Raw genomic sequence first — 17,577 nt, 5'->3', positions numbered from 1 at the left:
CATGAAAAGAGACTGGCATCTAATAGAAAAGGGAATCCAAAAGTCTTCTATAGGCATATAAATAGTAAAATGGCGGTGAAAAGCAGTGGGGCTAATTAGGGATCAAAAACGGAATTTACACATGGAGGCAGAGGGCAAGGCTGAAGTACTAAATGAGTACTTTGTATTCTAAGGGAGAAGATGCCGTCCAAGTCATAGTGAAAGAGGAGGTAGTTGAGACACTGGGTGGGCTAAACGTTGATTGAGGAGGTATTAGAAAGGCTGACAAGTCACCAGGAACAAATCAGATGCATCCGAGGAAACAGAAGGCAGTAAGGGTAAAAATTACGGAGGCACTAACAATCTTCCAATTCTTCTTAGATACAGTGGTGGTACCAGAGGACTAGAGAATGCAAATGTTACATCCTTGTTCAAAAAAGGTTATTAGGATAAGCCCAACAACTCCAGGCCTGCCTGTTTAACCTCGGTGGTGGAAAAGCTTTTAGAAACAATAATGCGGGACAAAATTAGCAGTCGCTTGGACAAATGTGAATTAATTAAGGAAAGTCAGCACGAACCTGTTGCAGGCAAAAGGTTTTTACCTAACTTGATTGAGTTTTTGCTGAGGTAACAGAGTATTGATGAGCATAATGCAGTTGATGTGCAGTACATGAACTTCTAAAAGGCAGTTGATAAAAGTGCCACATAACAGGCTTGTCAGCAAAGTTAAAACCCATGGAATAAAGGGGACTGTGTCAACATGGATATGAAGTTGGTTGAGTGCAGGAAATGGAATAGTGGTGACGGTTGTTTTTTGGACTGGAGGAAGGTATGTAGTGGAGTCCCCCAGGGGGTTGGTATTAGGACCACTGCTTTTCTTTATCTATATTAATGAGCTAAACTTGGGTGTGCAGGGCACAATTTCAAAATTTGCAGATGGCACAAAGCTTGGAAGTATTGTGAACTGTAAGGAGGCAAGATGACATAGACAAGCTAATGGAATGGGCGAGCACATGGCAGATGGAATTTAATGCAGAGAAGTGTGAAGTGATACATTTAGTAGGAAGAATGAGGCTAGACAATATAAAATAAAGGATATAATTCTAAAGGGGGTGCAGAAGCAGAGGGACCTGGCGGTATATGTGCACAAATCGTTGAAGGTGACGAGGTAGGTTGAGAAAGGTTAATAAGGCATGCAGAATTCTGTGCTTTATAAATAGAGGTGTAGAGTACAAAAGCAAGGGCGCTATGGTGATCCTTTATAAAACACTGGTTCGACCTCAACTGTTTTATTGTGTCTAATTCTGGGTACTGCACTTTAGGAAGAATGTGAAGGCATTAGAGAGGTTGCAGGAAAGATTTACAAGAATGGTTCCTGGGATGAGGGACTTCAGTTATGAAGGTAAATTGGAGAAGCTGGGGCTCTTCTCATTAGAGAAAGTTGAAAGGAGATTTATAGAAGTGTTCAAAATCATGAGGGACCGAAACAGAGTCGATAGGGAGAAACTGTTCCCATTGGCAGAAGGGTCAAGAACCAGAGAACACTGATTTAAGGTGAATGGCAAAAAAACCAAAGGCGACATGACCAAGTGGTTATGATCTGGAATGCACTGCCTGAGTGTGGTGGAGGCAGATTCAATCGTGGCTTTCAAAAGGGAATTGGACAGTTCCCTGCAGAGAAACAAATTGCAGGGCTACAGGAAAAGGGCGGGGGAGTGGGGCTAGCTGAGTTGCTATTGCAGAGAGGCAGCAGGGACATGCTCGGCCGAATGGTCTCCTGTGCTGTATCCATTCTATGATCCATGAATTTTCTCATTCAAAACTTTGTTGACCAATGCTAGATAAATGCGGAGAAGAATTTTAAAATTAGAAATTTTTAAATAAATTTATAATCTATTTAATTTCTTTCTAAATTTCCTAACTGTAAGTCAAAATATATGGGCACCCAAAACCAATGAGGTTTAAAATCTATGACCTACCATATATACAATGCAGGTAATGGGAGAGTTAATAATAGACTACAGTCTTCTATCAATCCTTTTTTTTTCACAGTCTCTTTGCCATTTTTGAAGTGCCCATCTGTCCCTGAGGTTATTCCCCTGTTCAACCCATCGACATTCTTGTGTTTGTACTATATCCAAGAACAGATTCATAATCTGAGTGCTAACTCCAGACTATTTTTGCTGGGCACTATTGGGTCTGCTGGAGTTACAATAAGAGTGAACTGCGGCTACTCATTGAAATCCAGCAAAAGTGCAATCCAGGACACCAGCTTCATATTTAAATGAATGATGTTGACCGTATATAGATACCGTTGAGTCTTTTTTTGGGTTATATATTGAGAAATGGGCGATAGTTTTGGATAAGACCTGATAATCAAAACAGTTGTTATGACCACTTGAGAAATGTGTCTAGGGGTCTTTTACTGTCTTCACCTGGTCTTATTGCACAGGGTTTAATTTTTAAACACTGTTGAGTTTAGAGATACAGCACTGAAACAGGCCCTTCAGCCCACCGAATCTGTGCCGACCATCAACCACCCATTTATACTAATCCTACACTAATTCCATATTCCTACCACATCCCCACCTGTCCCTATATTCCCCTACCACCTACCTATACTAGGGGCAATTTATAATGGCCAATTAACCTATCAACCTGCAAGTCTTTGGCATGTGGGAGGAAACCGGAGCACCCGGAGGAAACCCACGCAGACACAGGGAGAACTTGCAAACTCCACACAGGCAGTACCCAGAATTGAACCCGGGTCGCTGGAGCTGTGAGGCTGCAGTGCTAACCACTGTGCCGCCCTGTGTTTTGAGCTCCCCCTTGGAGTCTCCTTTTTCACCACTTTCCAATTATAAGGCAAAGAAATGAGCATAAACAGACTTTCTTAGGTTTAAAGAAGAAAAATTAAATTTTATTAAAACTTAAACTTAGACTTTAATTCGGTTAGCGCCTACGGATACACACCACGCCCCATGCTAGCATGCATACGCGATACGCACATGCAAATAGGGACAGAAAAAAGCAAAAGAAAAATAAAATGGGGAGGTTTGAGGCAATATCAGAAGAGTTTCTTCTTTATTGTGCTTCGAGCTCACTGTAATCGTTTTGTAAGTAGTCTGCCTTTTATTGAGGCCCAGTTGTTATCTTAAACCTTGTTCGCTGTAGGAGACTTTTCTCTGTTGGCGTTCATATGTCTTCACTGATTTCTGAAGCTGGTGAGAGCGAGATGAGAGCGGACAGGAGAGAGGTCTTTTCAATCTAGGAGCTAACAGCCTTCTGAGTTTTAACCCTGTGGCCAGTTCAAATTCAAAAAAACTCCCAACAGTCAGCCAGTCACGTGACTAAACTGATCTGACCACGTCTGTTTGTGTATTCGGCGATCTTAGTAGTTAACCTGGAATGCTTCAACGTCTGGTAATCAGAAGTCCATTGTAGATTAAATTGGAGCAGGGAATAGCCCCTTTGTCCTTCCAAGTACTGCTTGTTGATATGCTAATGTCTCTGTCCAGCCAAAGTCTCCAATTGTTTTTTAAAGCAAGTTCTTCCTTCAACAGCAGTTTAAAATCAATGTTCATGTGGCGAAATTAATTTTCCTCATTCTTGGCAGGTCGGGGCTTGCCTGAGATAGTTGGAAATGCATCAGTTACATATACAGTTTACTTCAAGAAAGAGAGAAGATTTGCTTTTATATAGAACCTTATTGCATCTTTGAAGTTCTGTGATTGGTTTGTAAGCAATCCCAGCAGCCAGTTATAGTTTTGTTGGTGTCGAATGTTGGCAAGGGCACTTGGTGAGATTGCTATTTGTGTACTGCTATGGGAACTTAACGACCTGAGCCAAGAGATCCAGAAATTGGGCCTCAGTTTAATGATCCGTGTAAAGGGTGGCACCTCTGGTGCACCATTCTTTCAGTATTACAGTGGCCTGTTGACTTAAATTATATGCTTAAATCTGGAAGAGGGCTTGAATCCACAACCCTTTGTCTTGGAGGTGAGAGTGTTAACAGCTGAGTCAAAATAGCACAATTTAAAAAGGATCCAAGTTTTGCCGCTTGAACTATCTTCATTAGTAGCAGTTCGTTCTGTTTTGTAAAAATCCAGCTTTTAAAATGTGACATGGTTGTGGTAGGATCTTGGGTGCATCCTTTAAAGCTTTAAATCTGCATTTTAAAAAGTTTTAAATTGGTCTGTCATATTTCTAGCTGGGATAATAACGAGCTGGAGAAGATGAGCCCATGGGACATGGAACAAATTCCTGACAATGGTAGGACACTTAATTTTTACAGTACAGTGCTGAAAATGCTTATACAGCACTAGAATTATTTGTACATGGAATCCTGCACTATTCTTTGCATATTTGATAACTAAAATTTTATTTTAATAAATTTGGGTCATTTTTCCCTGGTACATGCATTTTGGGAATTCAGAAAAAGAAAAGCTGCTGTAGGAGCAATTGTAAAATGTTTTCCCAGATAAATTCAGTTTTTGAGATTCTCAGCTCTGTTCCAAATTACATTATTCAATTATGATGCCACCCGATTAGTCTATTTGAAAGTTAATGCCTCAAAAATAGATGCATTTACAGACAATAGTTGCAAATTTGCAATTTAATACACCTTTTCTGCAGTTTATTGTATTTTTTAATATAAATGTTTTAGAATCTGCTTGATTGAATTTAAGTGGGTATGTTTTTTTCACTCCTATTAAAATATGGAAAGCAACTACCTTTTTAGCATCTATTGTGTATGCTTTTGCAGCTACCTACCCTGAAGAAATTGGTGCCAGTGTTCCTGTCACTCCAGAGGAGCTTAAAGACTTGTTATATAAACCTCAGGAGGGTGAATGGGGATCTGGCTCTGCAGATGAAGAACATAAACGTATCATTCAGGGAATCGATCAACTGCTTACACTTGGTAATTGCCCAATGCAGTTAAATTCAATTTCAAATCATTAACTCTCTATTGTGTAGAAAATCTTAAAGTTCATGTTTCTGTCATTAATTTAGTTCAGACGTTTGTGAGATAAATACTTTTTAGAGGAACTAACCAAATAGTAGGTTTATAAACTTTCATTTATTTGACAGAAATAGCCACACCTTTTTGTGCCCCAGTGGATCTCTCTGCCTACCCGCTGTATTGTACTGTGGTTGCATATCCAACAGACCTAAGCACCATCAAGAAGAAATTAGAAAACGGGTTTTATAGGTGAGTTTTCATTTCTACTTCAGAAAAGTTTGCTTTGATTCTTTGCATTGATTATTCCTTATTACCCTGGGAAGGTGGTAGTGAGAGCTCGTGAATGATTTTTTTTTAAAAACAACTGAGGAGTCCAGCATATAGTGTGGGACTAGAGTCACCTGTAAACAGACTGAATAGGAACATAGTAGCAGGAGTAGGCCACACAACCTGTTGAGCCTGCTCTACCATTCAGTTAGATCATGGCTGAACATCACTTTCCCGCACTATCCCCATATTCCTTGATGTCATTAGTCTCCAAATATCTATCAATTTCTGTCTTGAACGTACTCAGTGATTGAGCTTCCACAGCCCTCTGGGTTAGAGAATTCCAAAGATTCACCACCCTCTGAGTGAAGAAATTCCTCGTCATCTCAGTTTTAAATGGCCTATCCCTTATTCTGAATGGGGTAGTAGGTTTCTTAACCTGAAGGACATTAATGAACAAATTACCAGGTTTATTGAATTCAGTTTCAGATTCATTTTGAATTCAGGGATGTGAACCTATGATCTCTGCGTACTAGTCCAGTGCAATAATTAATGTTTTGCATTTCTGAATATAAGCACCTGTGTCCTGAAGTTAACAGTCAATGGATTAAATATCAGGTGTTGTGTAGAATGGGCATCCGATTTGATACGCCCCCATTTTGCACCACCCACTGCGACAAATTTCTACCCCTAAGATTTTTCAGCTGAATTCCCTTCTCGACTGTTTTCTTGGAAACATGAACTTATGTTTGTACTATCTGGTGTAATTTCAGGGCTCGAGTCTTTTGTTTTCTACCTTATGTTCACATTGTTTTTCATGTTGTCTTATATGGTTGGCTGCAAGTTTAGTAAACTGAATATCAAAACCAAAAGTTGAATCCTGTTCTGTTCATGGATCAAGGTTCTGTTACCAGTTAAAGCTTTTGTTTTCTTTTAATCTTATCGTTCCTCAGTTTACACTCTATATGCAAATAGAATGACCCACTTATCCAATGAGGGGAAATATAAGACTGTGATTCCCTTCAAAAATATTTTTACATTTATTTCTCAGCATTAAGGAATATAGAAACCTACATTGTACACTTCAGCAACAGCATTAGAATTCTTGGCCACATATTTCATCATTTTGTTTCATGCCAAATGCATATCATTAGTTTGGTTTCTAGACTAGTTGTAATGTAAAAGCTCCAATGAACCTCATTCAACATATTTAATTAGGAGTTGCCTCTGAAAAGAGGATGCAAGGGTGGCCCATCCTTTTAATCACATTCTAGGACCCCCGTAGCTCTGCAATTTTATTTCCTTCAAGTGCCCATCCAATTTCCTTTCGAAATCATTGTCTCTGTTTCCACCACCCTCGTGGGCAGTGATGTCCAGCTCATTACCACTCGCTGCGTAAAAAAGTTCTTCTTTACATTCATTCTACCTGCATCTCTTCCCAAAGCCTTCCATCTGTGTCCCCTAGTCTTTGTACTATCAGTTAATGGGGACAGTTTTTCCTTGTCTAATTCATCTAAGCCTATCATAATTTTGTATACCTCTATTAAATCTCCCCTCAATCTCCTTTGCTCCAGGAAGAACAACCCCAGCTTTTCCAACCTAACCTTGTAATTAAAATCCCCCTCCCTGGAACCATTCTGGTAAATCTCTACACCCCCTCACATCCTTCCTAAAGTGTGGCAACCAGAACTGGAAGCAGTACTGTAGTTGGGGCCTAACCAGAGCTTATAACGGTTCAGCATAACTTCCCTGCTTTTGTACTCTCTGACACTATTTATGAAGCATATGATCCCATATGCTTTGCTAATCACTTTCAATATGTCCTGCCATCGTCAAAGATGGATGTGCATGCACCCCCAGATCCCTCTGTTCATCTAGAACTGTACCATTATTCATTTTTTTTTTCATTATATCTGTATTGCCTCACCCTATCCCTTCTACCAAAGTGCATCACCTCATACTTCTCTGTATTAAATTCCATCTGCCACTTGTCTGCCTATTCTGCTAGCCGACTATGTCCTGTTGCAGGTGGCTCATATCATCGTCACTGCTTGATGGTCCTCCAAGTTTGGTATCATCGGCAAATTTTGAAATTCTATTCTATTCCAAGATCCAAGTCATTAAATATAGCAAAAAAGAAGCGGTCCTAGCACTGACCCTTGGGGTACACCACAGTCTGCCATCCTCCAGTCTGATAAACTACCACTCGGCTTTTCTAGCATCCTCCTTTCTCCGAAGCGACTTCCCTCTCATGACCAAAATGGCTGAGACTGGCAGTTGAGTGGTGTGGGTATTAAATCAATGTCATCACAATCTGTTTGGTTTTATTTTTTGTGAAGGAATAGCAATAAAGTGAAGCATTATTGCTTGTGACAAGTAATTGGTGCATTTCACAGTGAAGTTGTAAACAGCTGGATTGACAGTGGACATGCTATTAACTTGTTAACATTTGAATTACAGGACAATTTCTGCCCTGATGTGGGAAGTAAGATACATCGAACATAATGCTAGGACTTTTAATGAGCTTGACAGTCCTATTGTCAAGTCTGCAAAATTAATTACAGATGTGTTACTTCAGTTTATTGGGTGAGTTTGGTGGTTTCTTTGAGCTTAAGAAGATACAGCAAACTTTGTTCATTATGTTTGATTTTATGCTGTGGTTTACCACTTTTGTTTTTATTTATAGGGACCAGAGCTACACCAATATGTTAGAGATGTATGAAAAAATTAAGGCAGAGGAACTTAGTAGTGATGAAAATGACCAGGTAAAAGATATTCCCAAGAAATTGGATCATTAGCTGCACTAACATCAAAAATGATCAAACACATCTGGTTTATTTTCTGTAAAGAGATTGGAGATAGGGTCCTCTGAGTATCAGATTCATCGAAAAGAAATTTTATTAATTGGAATGGTTGCCCCTTTAGTTCAAGTCATATATGAAGTAGATATTCTCTCTATAGAAGATGATTGTGTAACATATTTAACTTCAGTTATGAGGGGAGGTTGGAAAAGTTAGGACTGTTCTCCTTGGAACAGAGAAGATTAAGAGGTGACCTGATAGAGGTTTTCAAGATTGAGAGGTTTGGATAGAGTAGATAAAGAAAATCTTTTCCCTTTGGTGAGTGGGTCAATATCCAGAGGTTGTAGATTTAGACAGGAGATAATCTGGAATGCTGTACCTAATGTGGAATCTAATTCTATAATTTTAAAATTGAGTTGAAGTTATTCGTGGATGAGAAACTTAAAGGGTTACGGACAAGAAATGGGATATGGGACTGAGCGTGACTGCTCTTTCAAGGATCCAGCATAGGCACAATGGGCCGAATGGCCTCCCTACGTGCTGTTAATTTCTATGATAATTGCAGGAATCTTGGCATTGTTATGACTGGGTGAGGAGGGGGACTCGGGCTCTCCTCTTGCCCCTTTCCTGGTTTGGCCGTAACAGGGTTTATTTTTTTTAAACAGTGATTTTTAGCTTACCCCCTCAGTGAGCCCTTGCTGACTGCACTCTAATTGTAATTGCAAATGAGCCAAACAGACAGGTTTTCTTGAGTTTAAAGAAGAAAGATGTAAGTTTATTAACCTTATTACCCTAACCTGGTTAAAATTACCACAATATTCGACACAACCACACTTGCATGCATACGAGAGGCATACACACACAAATAGATACAAAGAGGGAGAAAAAATTAAGCGGGGGGGGGGGGTTCGTTGAAGTAGAGTTCATAATAAATGGAATACAGATACAGTTATTAGTGTCCTTGCGGTAGTGTCCTTGATTGAAATGAAGGTCTTGGAGTTCTTGCTGGGGCCCAGTGCACAATTTCAGACTTGCTTCTATGGTACCAGAAGGCCAAAGAGGTGCTTTATCTGTAGTCTTGAAGTCTAAGCTGCCACCATGGGTTCCCTGGAACTTTGCTGGAGAGACAGACAGGGAGAGAAAGAGGAACTTTTCCTCTGCCAGTCCAGTTGCAGTCTTTTCCTTTCTGTGAGGCACAATTCAAAAACCCCCAGTCTTGTCAACAGGTAGGTCATGTGACCATCTGTTTGAAACAGCAGCTTCCGGGAGAGTTGTTGGATTTCAAAGCTTTCCAGACACACTCAGTGGATTGGAGGAGGGGGGCCATGAAGGTCTGGCTCTTACATGGTCAAAGGTTGTTGATCACCTCTATTGTCCAGACCAATCTTGTGAATTGAATCAAGGAGCACCCCTTTTGTCTCTCCATTCTTGTCTCTCAGAATGCAAATGTGCGACCATATTTCAGTCGCTCAGCTCTGCTTTTTTTAAACAAGTTATTTGCAATATCCAGTAAAAAGTTTCCAGTATTGTCCCAGATGACAAAATTAATGTGTTTTCACTTGGCAGGTGTGATTTCCATCACAGCATAGATTTCTAATCCACTGCCACTCTAGCAACTAGAGCTAGCTTCCACTGTCCCTTCCTACCCGTTAAACCTCTCGCCATGTTCCATCTTGTTGGTAATTCTTTGAACATGAAACAACAGCTTCCTCTTTTAATGCAGTCAAGCCCTCTGATGACAGGTCTACGGGCCTGCAAGCCTAAAGACTCTGATAGCATCGGAGCATGGCAACCTCCACCAGAAAACTCTCTCACAAGCACTGAAGATGATGTCAGCCAACAGTCAGATGCCCTTCTACCCATCAGACCTTAGCTCTAACCTCATCCCTCCTCCAGATCAGGGCATAACTGAGTGTCAGCAAGTTAGGATCCAAACTTCTGCTTTGTCCACTATTCTTAGTGAACTATAACATGGACCTGTATAGTCAGCCCATGTCATCCAATTTGTACATGTGACACAAAGCCGTTTCTCTGTCCATCATTGTGTATGTTTCCGTATTGTTCCCAAGCTCGCTCTCCTAATGTCAACCATCTCTCGGTCCAGCTGTGCTCTTTCCTCTCTTTTATCCCTTTTTATTTGTTGTTGTCACCAACACCTGTTACTTCTCTTTACTGTATCATGCCCATAACAATTGACACTACCACCGCCCCAAGAGTTAATCCCTCCTGGATATGGCCAGGGCCTCCTTTCCTCTTCGCCCACCATGGCTCCTTGAAGTAGAATCCTGCAGTGCTTAATTTTTCTCTCTCAGCTCAATGACTACCCACCCCTCCTCCTGGGAGCATACATCTCATCTTCTCCTGTCCTTCAGCCTTCTCATATAGCAGTAGTAGCAGTGGTGATGGCAAAAATTGAGTACAGGTCATGGCTATTTTAGGGTTTAGTCATAGAAAGATGCCTTACAGCCAACAAAATACTTTTGTAGCGGAGCTTCTGTTGCAGTGTAGGAAATGTACTCCGAACTGATGAGGACCTTGGGAGCTACTGAGGCTGATGTATTCTTCTCAAGTATAAACTAATCGCTATTATTGAATCAGTACTAAGATGCCAAATGGTAGTTATCTCCTCGAGCAGGACCATCACCTGTTGGATTGAGGCATTCCTTGGTAGGTATCAACTCAGCTCTGCTACTATTGGTGGTTGTGCCTTGAGTTGTCTATATATAATATCTATAAGTTGTTGTGATCAGAATCCAATCACCATGGCCTCGACTGTCTGTGTTCAGAATCAGTTCTGAACCAGAAGTATGAATTGCTTCCCCACCAGAGCATCTGGAGTTCATGTTGACTGATCGCGTCAGTGCTAGTCTTGTGTTTGCAAAGACGTTGACTGATGCTCACGTCCCCAAAGCTTTCAGTCTGTTTCGACTGAGAAATTTCTTGCCTATGCCTACTTGTGCAGTCATTTAATGAACAAAATTTTCTGAACGTTGGATGTTAAATGATAAAAGTATAATATTGAGCAAAGCATACAAGCAGTACCTACTGCCTGAGTAATGCACAAATTTTATGAAAAACTTCACCCAGATACACTTACTTTAACTTTTTTTTTAAAATTAGGAACCATCTGCAGAACTAGATTCTGATGCTCCTGGGACCTCCTCAGACACAATAGTGAGTATATAAGAATACACCTATTTAAAATGACTGTCTTTATTGTACTGTTTTATTGATTTTTCCTGTCCACCTATTTCAATGTAAAAATTGTTACCCATTATTCTGTGTAATGTGTTACACCTTAATCTGGTAACATAATGTAGCCTCAGCTATTGCTAGGAATTTTCACTAGCTTTACAGTATTCATTATAATTCTGCTATTTTAAAAAATTCTGACCCATGCTTCCTTTGAGTGCAGCTCCCAACTTGATGTGGATGACTGATGAATTCACTCCTCATTTCTCCTGAAAACATTGTGTAAACAGTTTTTCACCATTTATCCTTTCGTGTGGATAGAGCCTTTTCATTCTATGGTCACGCTGTTCCTTTGTTTCCTCGCCATGAGAGGGAATTCCCTATACATCACCACATTTCCCTGAAAACTAGGGATGCTAGGTCCCAAAGGTAAAAAGACAGTAATGATGACTTGCTGCACCGCCCTATCTCCCAGGATTTCTAAATACAATGCCAATCTAACTGTTTGAATAGTTTATAAAGTGTAATCAATTCCCCAAACCTGCCCCCTGCTGCCAAAGTGAATTAAGTTTAATTGAGTGTATTTCTTTTTTAACCTTAGCATCGACTCCCAAGGCAGTTGAACAGAAGACCAGCATTCAGCATTGACGTGAATGCTTGGAAAGAACAGTGCAGAGAATTTCTGAACCTCATGTTTCAGTGCGAGGACTCTGAACCTTTTAGGCAGCCAGTGGATCTCTTTGCATATCCTGTACGTGGGAAATATTTTTGAAATTATTACTATTTTAAAGTTCACATCAGCTTTTATCAAGTTCCTGTTTTAGGATGTGTCTTTTTATAGCACTTAAAGGGATGTGCTACACCTTACAGCAGAGTAATATATTACATATAGTTCTCCTTTCTTTACGTAGGGCATCCTCTGAGTTGCAATGAACAATGGCGCAGGAGATCTTTTGTTCTGATAGCTTCACATTTTAGCTGAAGCGTTTTAATAGAAAAATCATTTGTATTAACACAAAATCCTAATCAGGTAGTTAAGCTCCAGTCCTAATGAATGATTAAAAAAATAATGCAGGTTAAAATTAAACATATCCATGATAGCTGGTGTTGTACAGCAATTTTGTATAGTTCAGGGTGCAGTTCCATAACAGTTAGCATTGATGTGAAGCACATGCAGCTTCACAGTGATGTTAAAGTTTTGTAGTGTTAGTTGGCCTGAGCGGATTCCAAAGCAAAGCAGCGTGAGACTCTAGGGAATCTTGTTCGCTTCGCTTTTGGATAGGAGTGCAACCCCCAAATTCAGATTGCAATTATGGTGTAAATGCAGTAAAACCTCTCATACTAGCATTGCAGTTGTAGTTAAAATATACCTGCCGTTCCATTGGAGTTAATTTCTGAAAACTAGTTTGTTCAGAATTAATCTTGGAGAAAATGGTTTCTTAAAGTCTGATTATCCATTGATTACAAATGCAACACTGCCTGCAGTACAGCTCACAACAGGTTGAGGGAAAATTCAGTACTTGGAGCATGTTTTTTCCTTATTTGATACAAATATTGTAACTTTTTTATTCTTTCATGGGATGTGGGTGTCGCTGACTTGGTCAGTATTTATTGCCCATCCTGAATTGCCCTTGAGAAGCCTTCTTGAACTGCTGTAGTCCTTAGTAGGTACACCAACAGTGCTGTTAGGCAGGGAGTTCCAGGATTTTAACCCAGTGACAGTGAAGGAACAACAATATATTTCCAAGTCAGGATGGTGTGTGGCTTGGAGGGGAACTTTCAGTTGGTGGTGTTGCCATGCATCTGTGAGTTGCTGCATCATGTAGATGGTACACGCTGCTGCCAGTATGCATCAGTGGTGGAGGGAGTGAATGTTGAAAGTGGTGGATAGAATGCCAGTGAAGCGGGCTGGTTTGTCCTGGATGGTGTCGAGCTTCTTGCGTGTTGCTGGAGCTGCTCTCATCCAGGCAAGTGGAGAGTATTCCATCACACTCCTGACTTACGAACATATGAATTAGGAGCAGGAGTAGGCCCCTCGAGCCTGCTCCGCCATTCAATAAGATCATGGCTGATCTAATTGTAACCACAACTCCACATTCCCGCCTATCCCCAATAACTTGTCACCCCCTTGCTTATCAAGAATCTATCTACCTCAGCCTTAAAAATATTTAAAGATTTTGCTTTCACTACCTTTGAGGAAGAGAGTTCCAAAGACTCACGACCCTCTGAGAGAAAAAAAATTAAATGGGCGACCCTTTATTTTTAAACAGTGACCCTTAGTTCTAGATTCTCCCACAAGGGAAATATCCTTTCCTTATCGGCCCTGTCGAGACCCCTCAGGATCTTGTATGCTTCAATCAAGTCACCTCCTCTCCTAAACTCCAGTGGATACAAGCCTTGCCTGCCCAACCTTTCCCATTAAGACGACCCACCCATTCCAGCATTAGTGTAATAAACCTTCTCTGAACTGCTTCCAGTGCATTTGCTTCCTTAAATAAGGAGACCAATACTGTGCACAGTACTCCAGATGTGTTCTCACCAATGTTTCCTGTTAGCTAGCCAATCTTCTATCCATGCCAATACATTACCCCCACACCATGAGCTTTTCCGCTATAACCTTTAATTTGGCACCTTATCAAATGCCTTGTCGATGGTGGATAGGCTTTGGGGAGTCAGGAGGTGAGTTACTTATGTTAATCTGGTATCAGTGGTTTGATTATATGCAGGTGAAGGGTGTTAATTGGGGTCTTAGTTGAGCACTTGTGGGCAGACACTCACGGAGACTGGTGCAGGGTTTGGGTGAGGAGCTACATGTTTGAGAATCAAAAGTGACATGAGGAAAAACTTTTCACGCAGCGAGTAGTTAAGGTCTGGAATGCGCTGCCTGAGAACGTCATGGAGGCAGGTTCAATTGAAGCATTAAAAAGGGAATTAGACAGTTATATGAAAAGGAAGAATGTGCAGGGTTATGGGGAGAAGGCAGGGGAATGCAGCTGAGGGAATTGCTCTTTCGGAGAGTCAGTGCGGACACGATGGGCTGAATGGCCTCCTACACTGTAATGATTCTGTGGTGTTTGTAATCCTCTGCACAATAAATGTGAAACTGAGTAAATATAGGCTCCAGCATTATCCTTCCATAATAAGCTTTCTGGAGTTTAGCAACTTGCTTCAAAATTCCCAGCCTCTGACCTGCTCTTGCAGCCACAGTATTTCTGTGGCTGGTCCAGTTCACTTTCTGGTCAACCCCTCTCAGGATGTTGATACTGGGAGATTCAGTGATGGTAATGCCATTGAATGTCAAGGGGAAATGGTTGGATTCTCTCGTTGGCGATTAGTCATTGTTTGACACTGGTGTGCCGCAAATGTAACTTGCCACTTATAAGCCCGAGCCTGAATATTGGCATTGCTGCATATGGACATGGACTGCTTCAGTATCTGAGGAGTCACAAGTGGTGCTGAACATTGTGCAATCATCATCAAACATCCCCACTTGTGACCTTATGATGAAGGGAAGGTCATTGAAGCAGCTGAAGATGGTTGGGCCTCAGACACTACCCTGAGGAACTCCTGTAGTGATGCCCTCGGACTGAGATGATTGGCCTCCCAACAACCGCAACCATCTTGCTTTGTGCTCGGTATGACTTCGACCAGTGGAGAGCTTTCCCCCTGGTTCCCATTGACTCCACTTTTGCTAGGACTCTTTGATGCCATACTCAGTTAAATGCTACCCTGATATCCAAGGCAATCATTTTCACCTCATCTTTTGAGTTCAGCTCTTTTGTCCATGTTTGGATCAAGGCTGTAATGAGGTCTGGAGATGAGTAGACCTGTCGGAACCCAAACTGAGCATCAGTGAGCAGGTTATTATTGAATAAGTGCTATTTGATAGCACTGTCAACGACATCTTCCATCACTTTGCGGATGATCGAGAGTAGACTGAGGTAATTGGCTAGGTTGGATTTGTTCTGCTTTTCTTGTACGGTACGTACCTGGGCAATTTTCCATATTGACCAGTAGATGCCAGTGTTGTAGCTGTTCCGGAACAGCTTGCTATATCAGTTGCTATATGTATTCTTACACTTCCAATTCCCTTTGTAGGACTATCGGGATATCATAGACACTCCAATGGACTTCAACACTGTGAAAGAAACTCTAGAAGAAGGAAATTATGAAACTCCTTTGGAATTTTGTAAGGATGTTCGGTTAATATTCAGCAACGCCAAAGCCTACACACCCAACAAGAAATCAAGGGTAAAAGGAATATTTTCTTTTGGAAAGGTTTGTAAGACATTAGATTTACTGTTGATCTGTTCCTCACTGGGAGACTAGTTATCAAAAAGCATTAACATCGAGGGACAATTTAAAAAAAAAAAAAAATTCTAGTGAAGGTAAATGGTTAAAGTTCTTATTTTCATTATTGACTGAATTGATGTTTCTATATATTAGATTATTTTAATAAGTTGGTAAGCTACTTCCACTGGTTTTGAACATCTACATCAAACAGAAATTATTTCTGGTGCTATCATTTTATAAAATAAAATGTCTGACTTTATCGTATGGCTGTTATGTTGATGCTTATCTCAACTCTGCAACAAATTTGACTTGTTCCAGCAAGTTGTTACAGAAAGTATTACCTAATCAAATCGATTTATATATTTTAAAATAATGGCAAAAATGAAAGTTAGTAGATAATGCTGTCAGGATGCAACCAGTAAGATTTTGGCTTTGGTGTTCTAACAGTTGAAAAGATGTTTTCTATTTGGATGCATTTTAAGTTACAAATGTTTACTTGGTACAATCGTTGTGGTTACAGATATACAGCATGACACTCAGGTTATCTGCCTTATTTGAAACTCAAATTAAAAAAATTATTTCGGACTACAAGTTTGCCTTGAAGTGCCAAAAAAAGAATAAACCAAGACAAAAGTATAGAAAGAGATTCAAAAGCAGCAGCAGTAGCAACAGCAGTAGCAGCAGGAGCAGTTCTCGGTCCGGCAGCAGGAGCAGTTCTCGGTCCGGCAGCAGGAGCAGTTCGCATTGCAGCAGCAGAGCATCCAGGTAAAACAGTAAAAGCATTAGTCCCCTGGTTCCTGGTGGAGTGGTATAACATGGCATGTGTGTTTGCTGCTAAATAACCAGGAACATTTTTGTGTGGTTAGCATGCCAAATGCAGTACCAGTACAGAAACGTTTGATCTTTGCTTATTTTGTACATTGTGCTAGTAGTGTTTAATCCTGTGTTGCTGTAGTGTGGGGGTAGGGAAGAAAAAGCAATTACTTTTACTGATGGGCAAAATCTTTCCACTTCTGCCACAGTTCTCTTATCTGAACACTCTGTTCTTGGGCAGTTTGGCTGATACCAAATGATGCAAATTGCATACCTACTTGGCAACTAACTTGTGTGACTTGTTTTGTTGTGAATCTGTCAACTGAGAAAAGATGATGTTGGATTTCCAAAGCTGCATAATTCCCCTTTGTTGCAACAAGTTTAGTACTTTGGATGTAAAATGTTGCTTGGAGTGGGAGATTTTGACTTGGGAAACAAAAGGAGCAATGGGTTGAAGGGGTATTGATAAAATTCGAATGGATATGAAGTAGGGATAGTGAATTATACAATACTATGAAGATTAAAAACTATGATGACCAGAATCTTATCCAGTATCAGCAGTTAAAAACAATGACCAAAATTTGAACATTTCAGTTGCTGACTGCGTATAGGTTAGGGAGACATGGCCATTTTTAAATTGATCCACATACATTCAAGTTTCGCATGATTGTTTGCGTGAGAAACAAAGTCATCAAGAAAGTTCTCTTTAGTGGCAATTTAATTCTTGGCTGTTTAAAGAAAACCCCTGCTCTGTTGTATTCCAGTTACACTTTTACACCATCAATACTGTTTTGGATTGACGTGTAGGATATGAAAACACCTAACGATCTTCACAATTTTACTACAACATTGAAACATAATTGATAATGGATGCACTTCAGAATTTTTTCTTCATACTGGAATTGTTGCTTACTTTTTCTTAATTATCATTTACAATTCTGTTTCTTTTCTTTTAGTCTAGAGCACAAATCAGCAAACACTCCACCTAAAGCAGACCTGAATACCTCGCCATCCTGTTTAGTTAGAGGCATTTCATCAAGATCATCTCAAGGTGAGAGTCCGAATTTGTCCAGTGTTGCAATTTAATTTACTATTAGCAGGTATTAATTTTTACACTCCTAAAGTAGGAAACTATCTTTATAGATGCAGTCAAGCCCTATCATAAATGTTATTTTATGCACTTGTGCCAGTTAAATGGGCAAGAGTTTTAATATTGATTGTTCCTTTATTACTCTCCTGCCTTTAATTTCATGCAGTATTGGAAGTGCA

General features: G+C 40.3%; 1 protein-coding gene across 4 annotated transcripts in view; it reads left to right on the top strand.

Annotated features, from left to right (window-relative positions):
• brwd3 (bromodomain and WD repeat domain containing 3) overlaps positions 1–17,577 on the top strand; it is a 114,893-nt gene that overhangs the window by 82,212 nt on the left and 15,104 nt on the right. For 2 of the 4 annotated variants that reach the window (XM_068047770.1, XM_068047769.1), the window contains one exon: positions 4,190–4,251. Coding sequence is in view for 2 of the 4 variants with exons in the window: in XM_068047767.1 (XP_067903868.1) it covers positions 4,190–4,251; positions 4,745–4,900; positions 5,071–5,191; positions 7,670–7,795; positions 7,896–7,974; positions 11,131–11,184; positions 11,804–11,953; positions 15,301–15,480; positions 16,016–16,260; positions 17,265–17,359 (1,268 nt within the window). In the remaining 2 variants the exon portion in view is untranslated. Of the gene's footprint in view, positions 1–4,189; positions 4,252–4,744; positions 4,901–5,070; positions 5,192–7,669; positions 7,796–7,895; positions 7,975–11,130; positions 11,185–11,803; positions 11,954–15,300; positions 15,481–16,015; positions 16,261–17,264; positions 17,360–17,577 lie in introns of those variants that run through there. The other 2 variants (XM_068047768.1, XM_068047767.1) reach the window with 2 other exon arrangements.

The sequence above is a fragment of the Heterodontus francisci genome, chromosome 15 (genome assembly GCF_036365525.1).
Source record: "Heterodontus francisci isolate sHetFra1 chromosome 15, sHetFra1.hap1, whole genome shotgun sequence".
In the NCBI taxonomy this organism is placed as follows: domain Eukaryota; kingdom Metazoa; phylum Chordata; class Chondrichthyes; order Heterodontiformes; family Heterodontidae; genus Heterodontus; species Heterodontus francisci.
The sequence above is the reverse complement of the archived record's forward strand: the minus strand, read 5'-3'. Positions and strand labels throughout refer to the sequence as shown.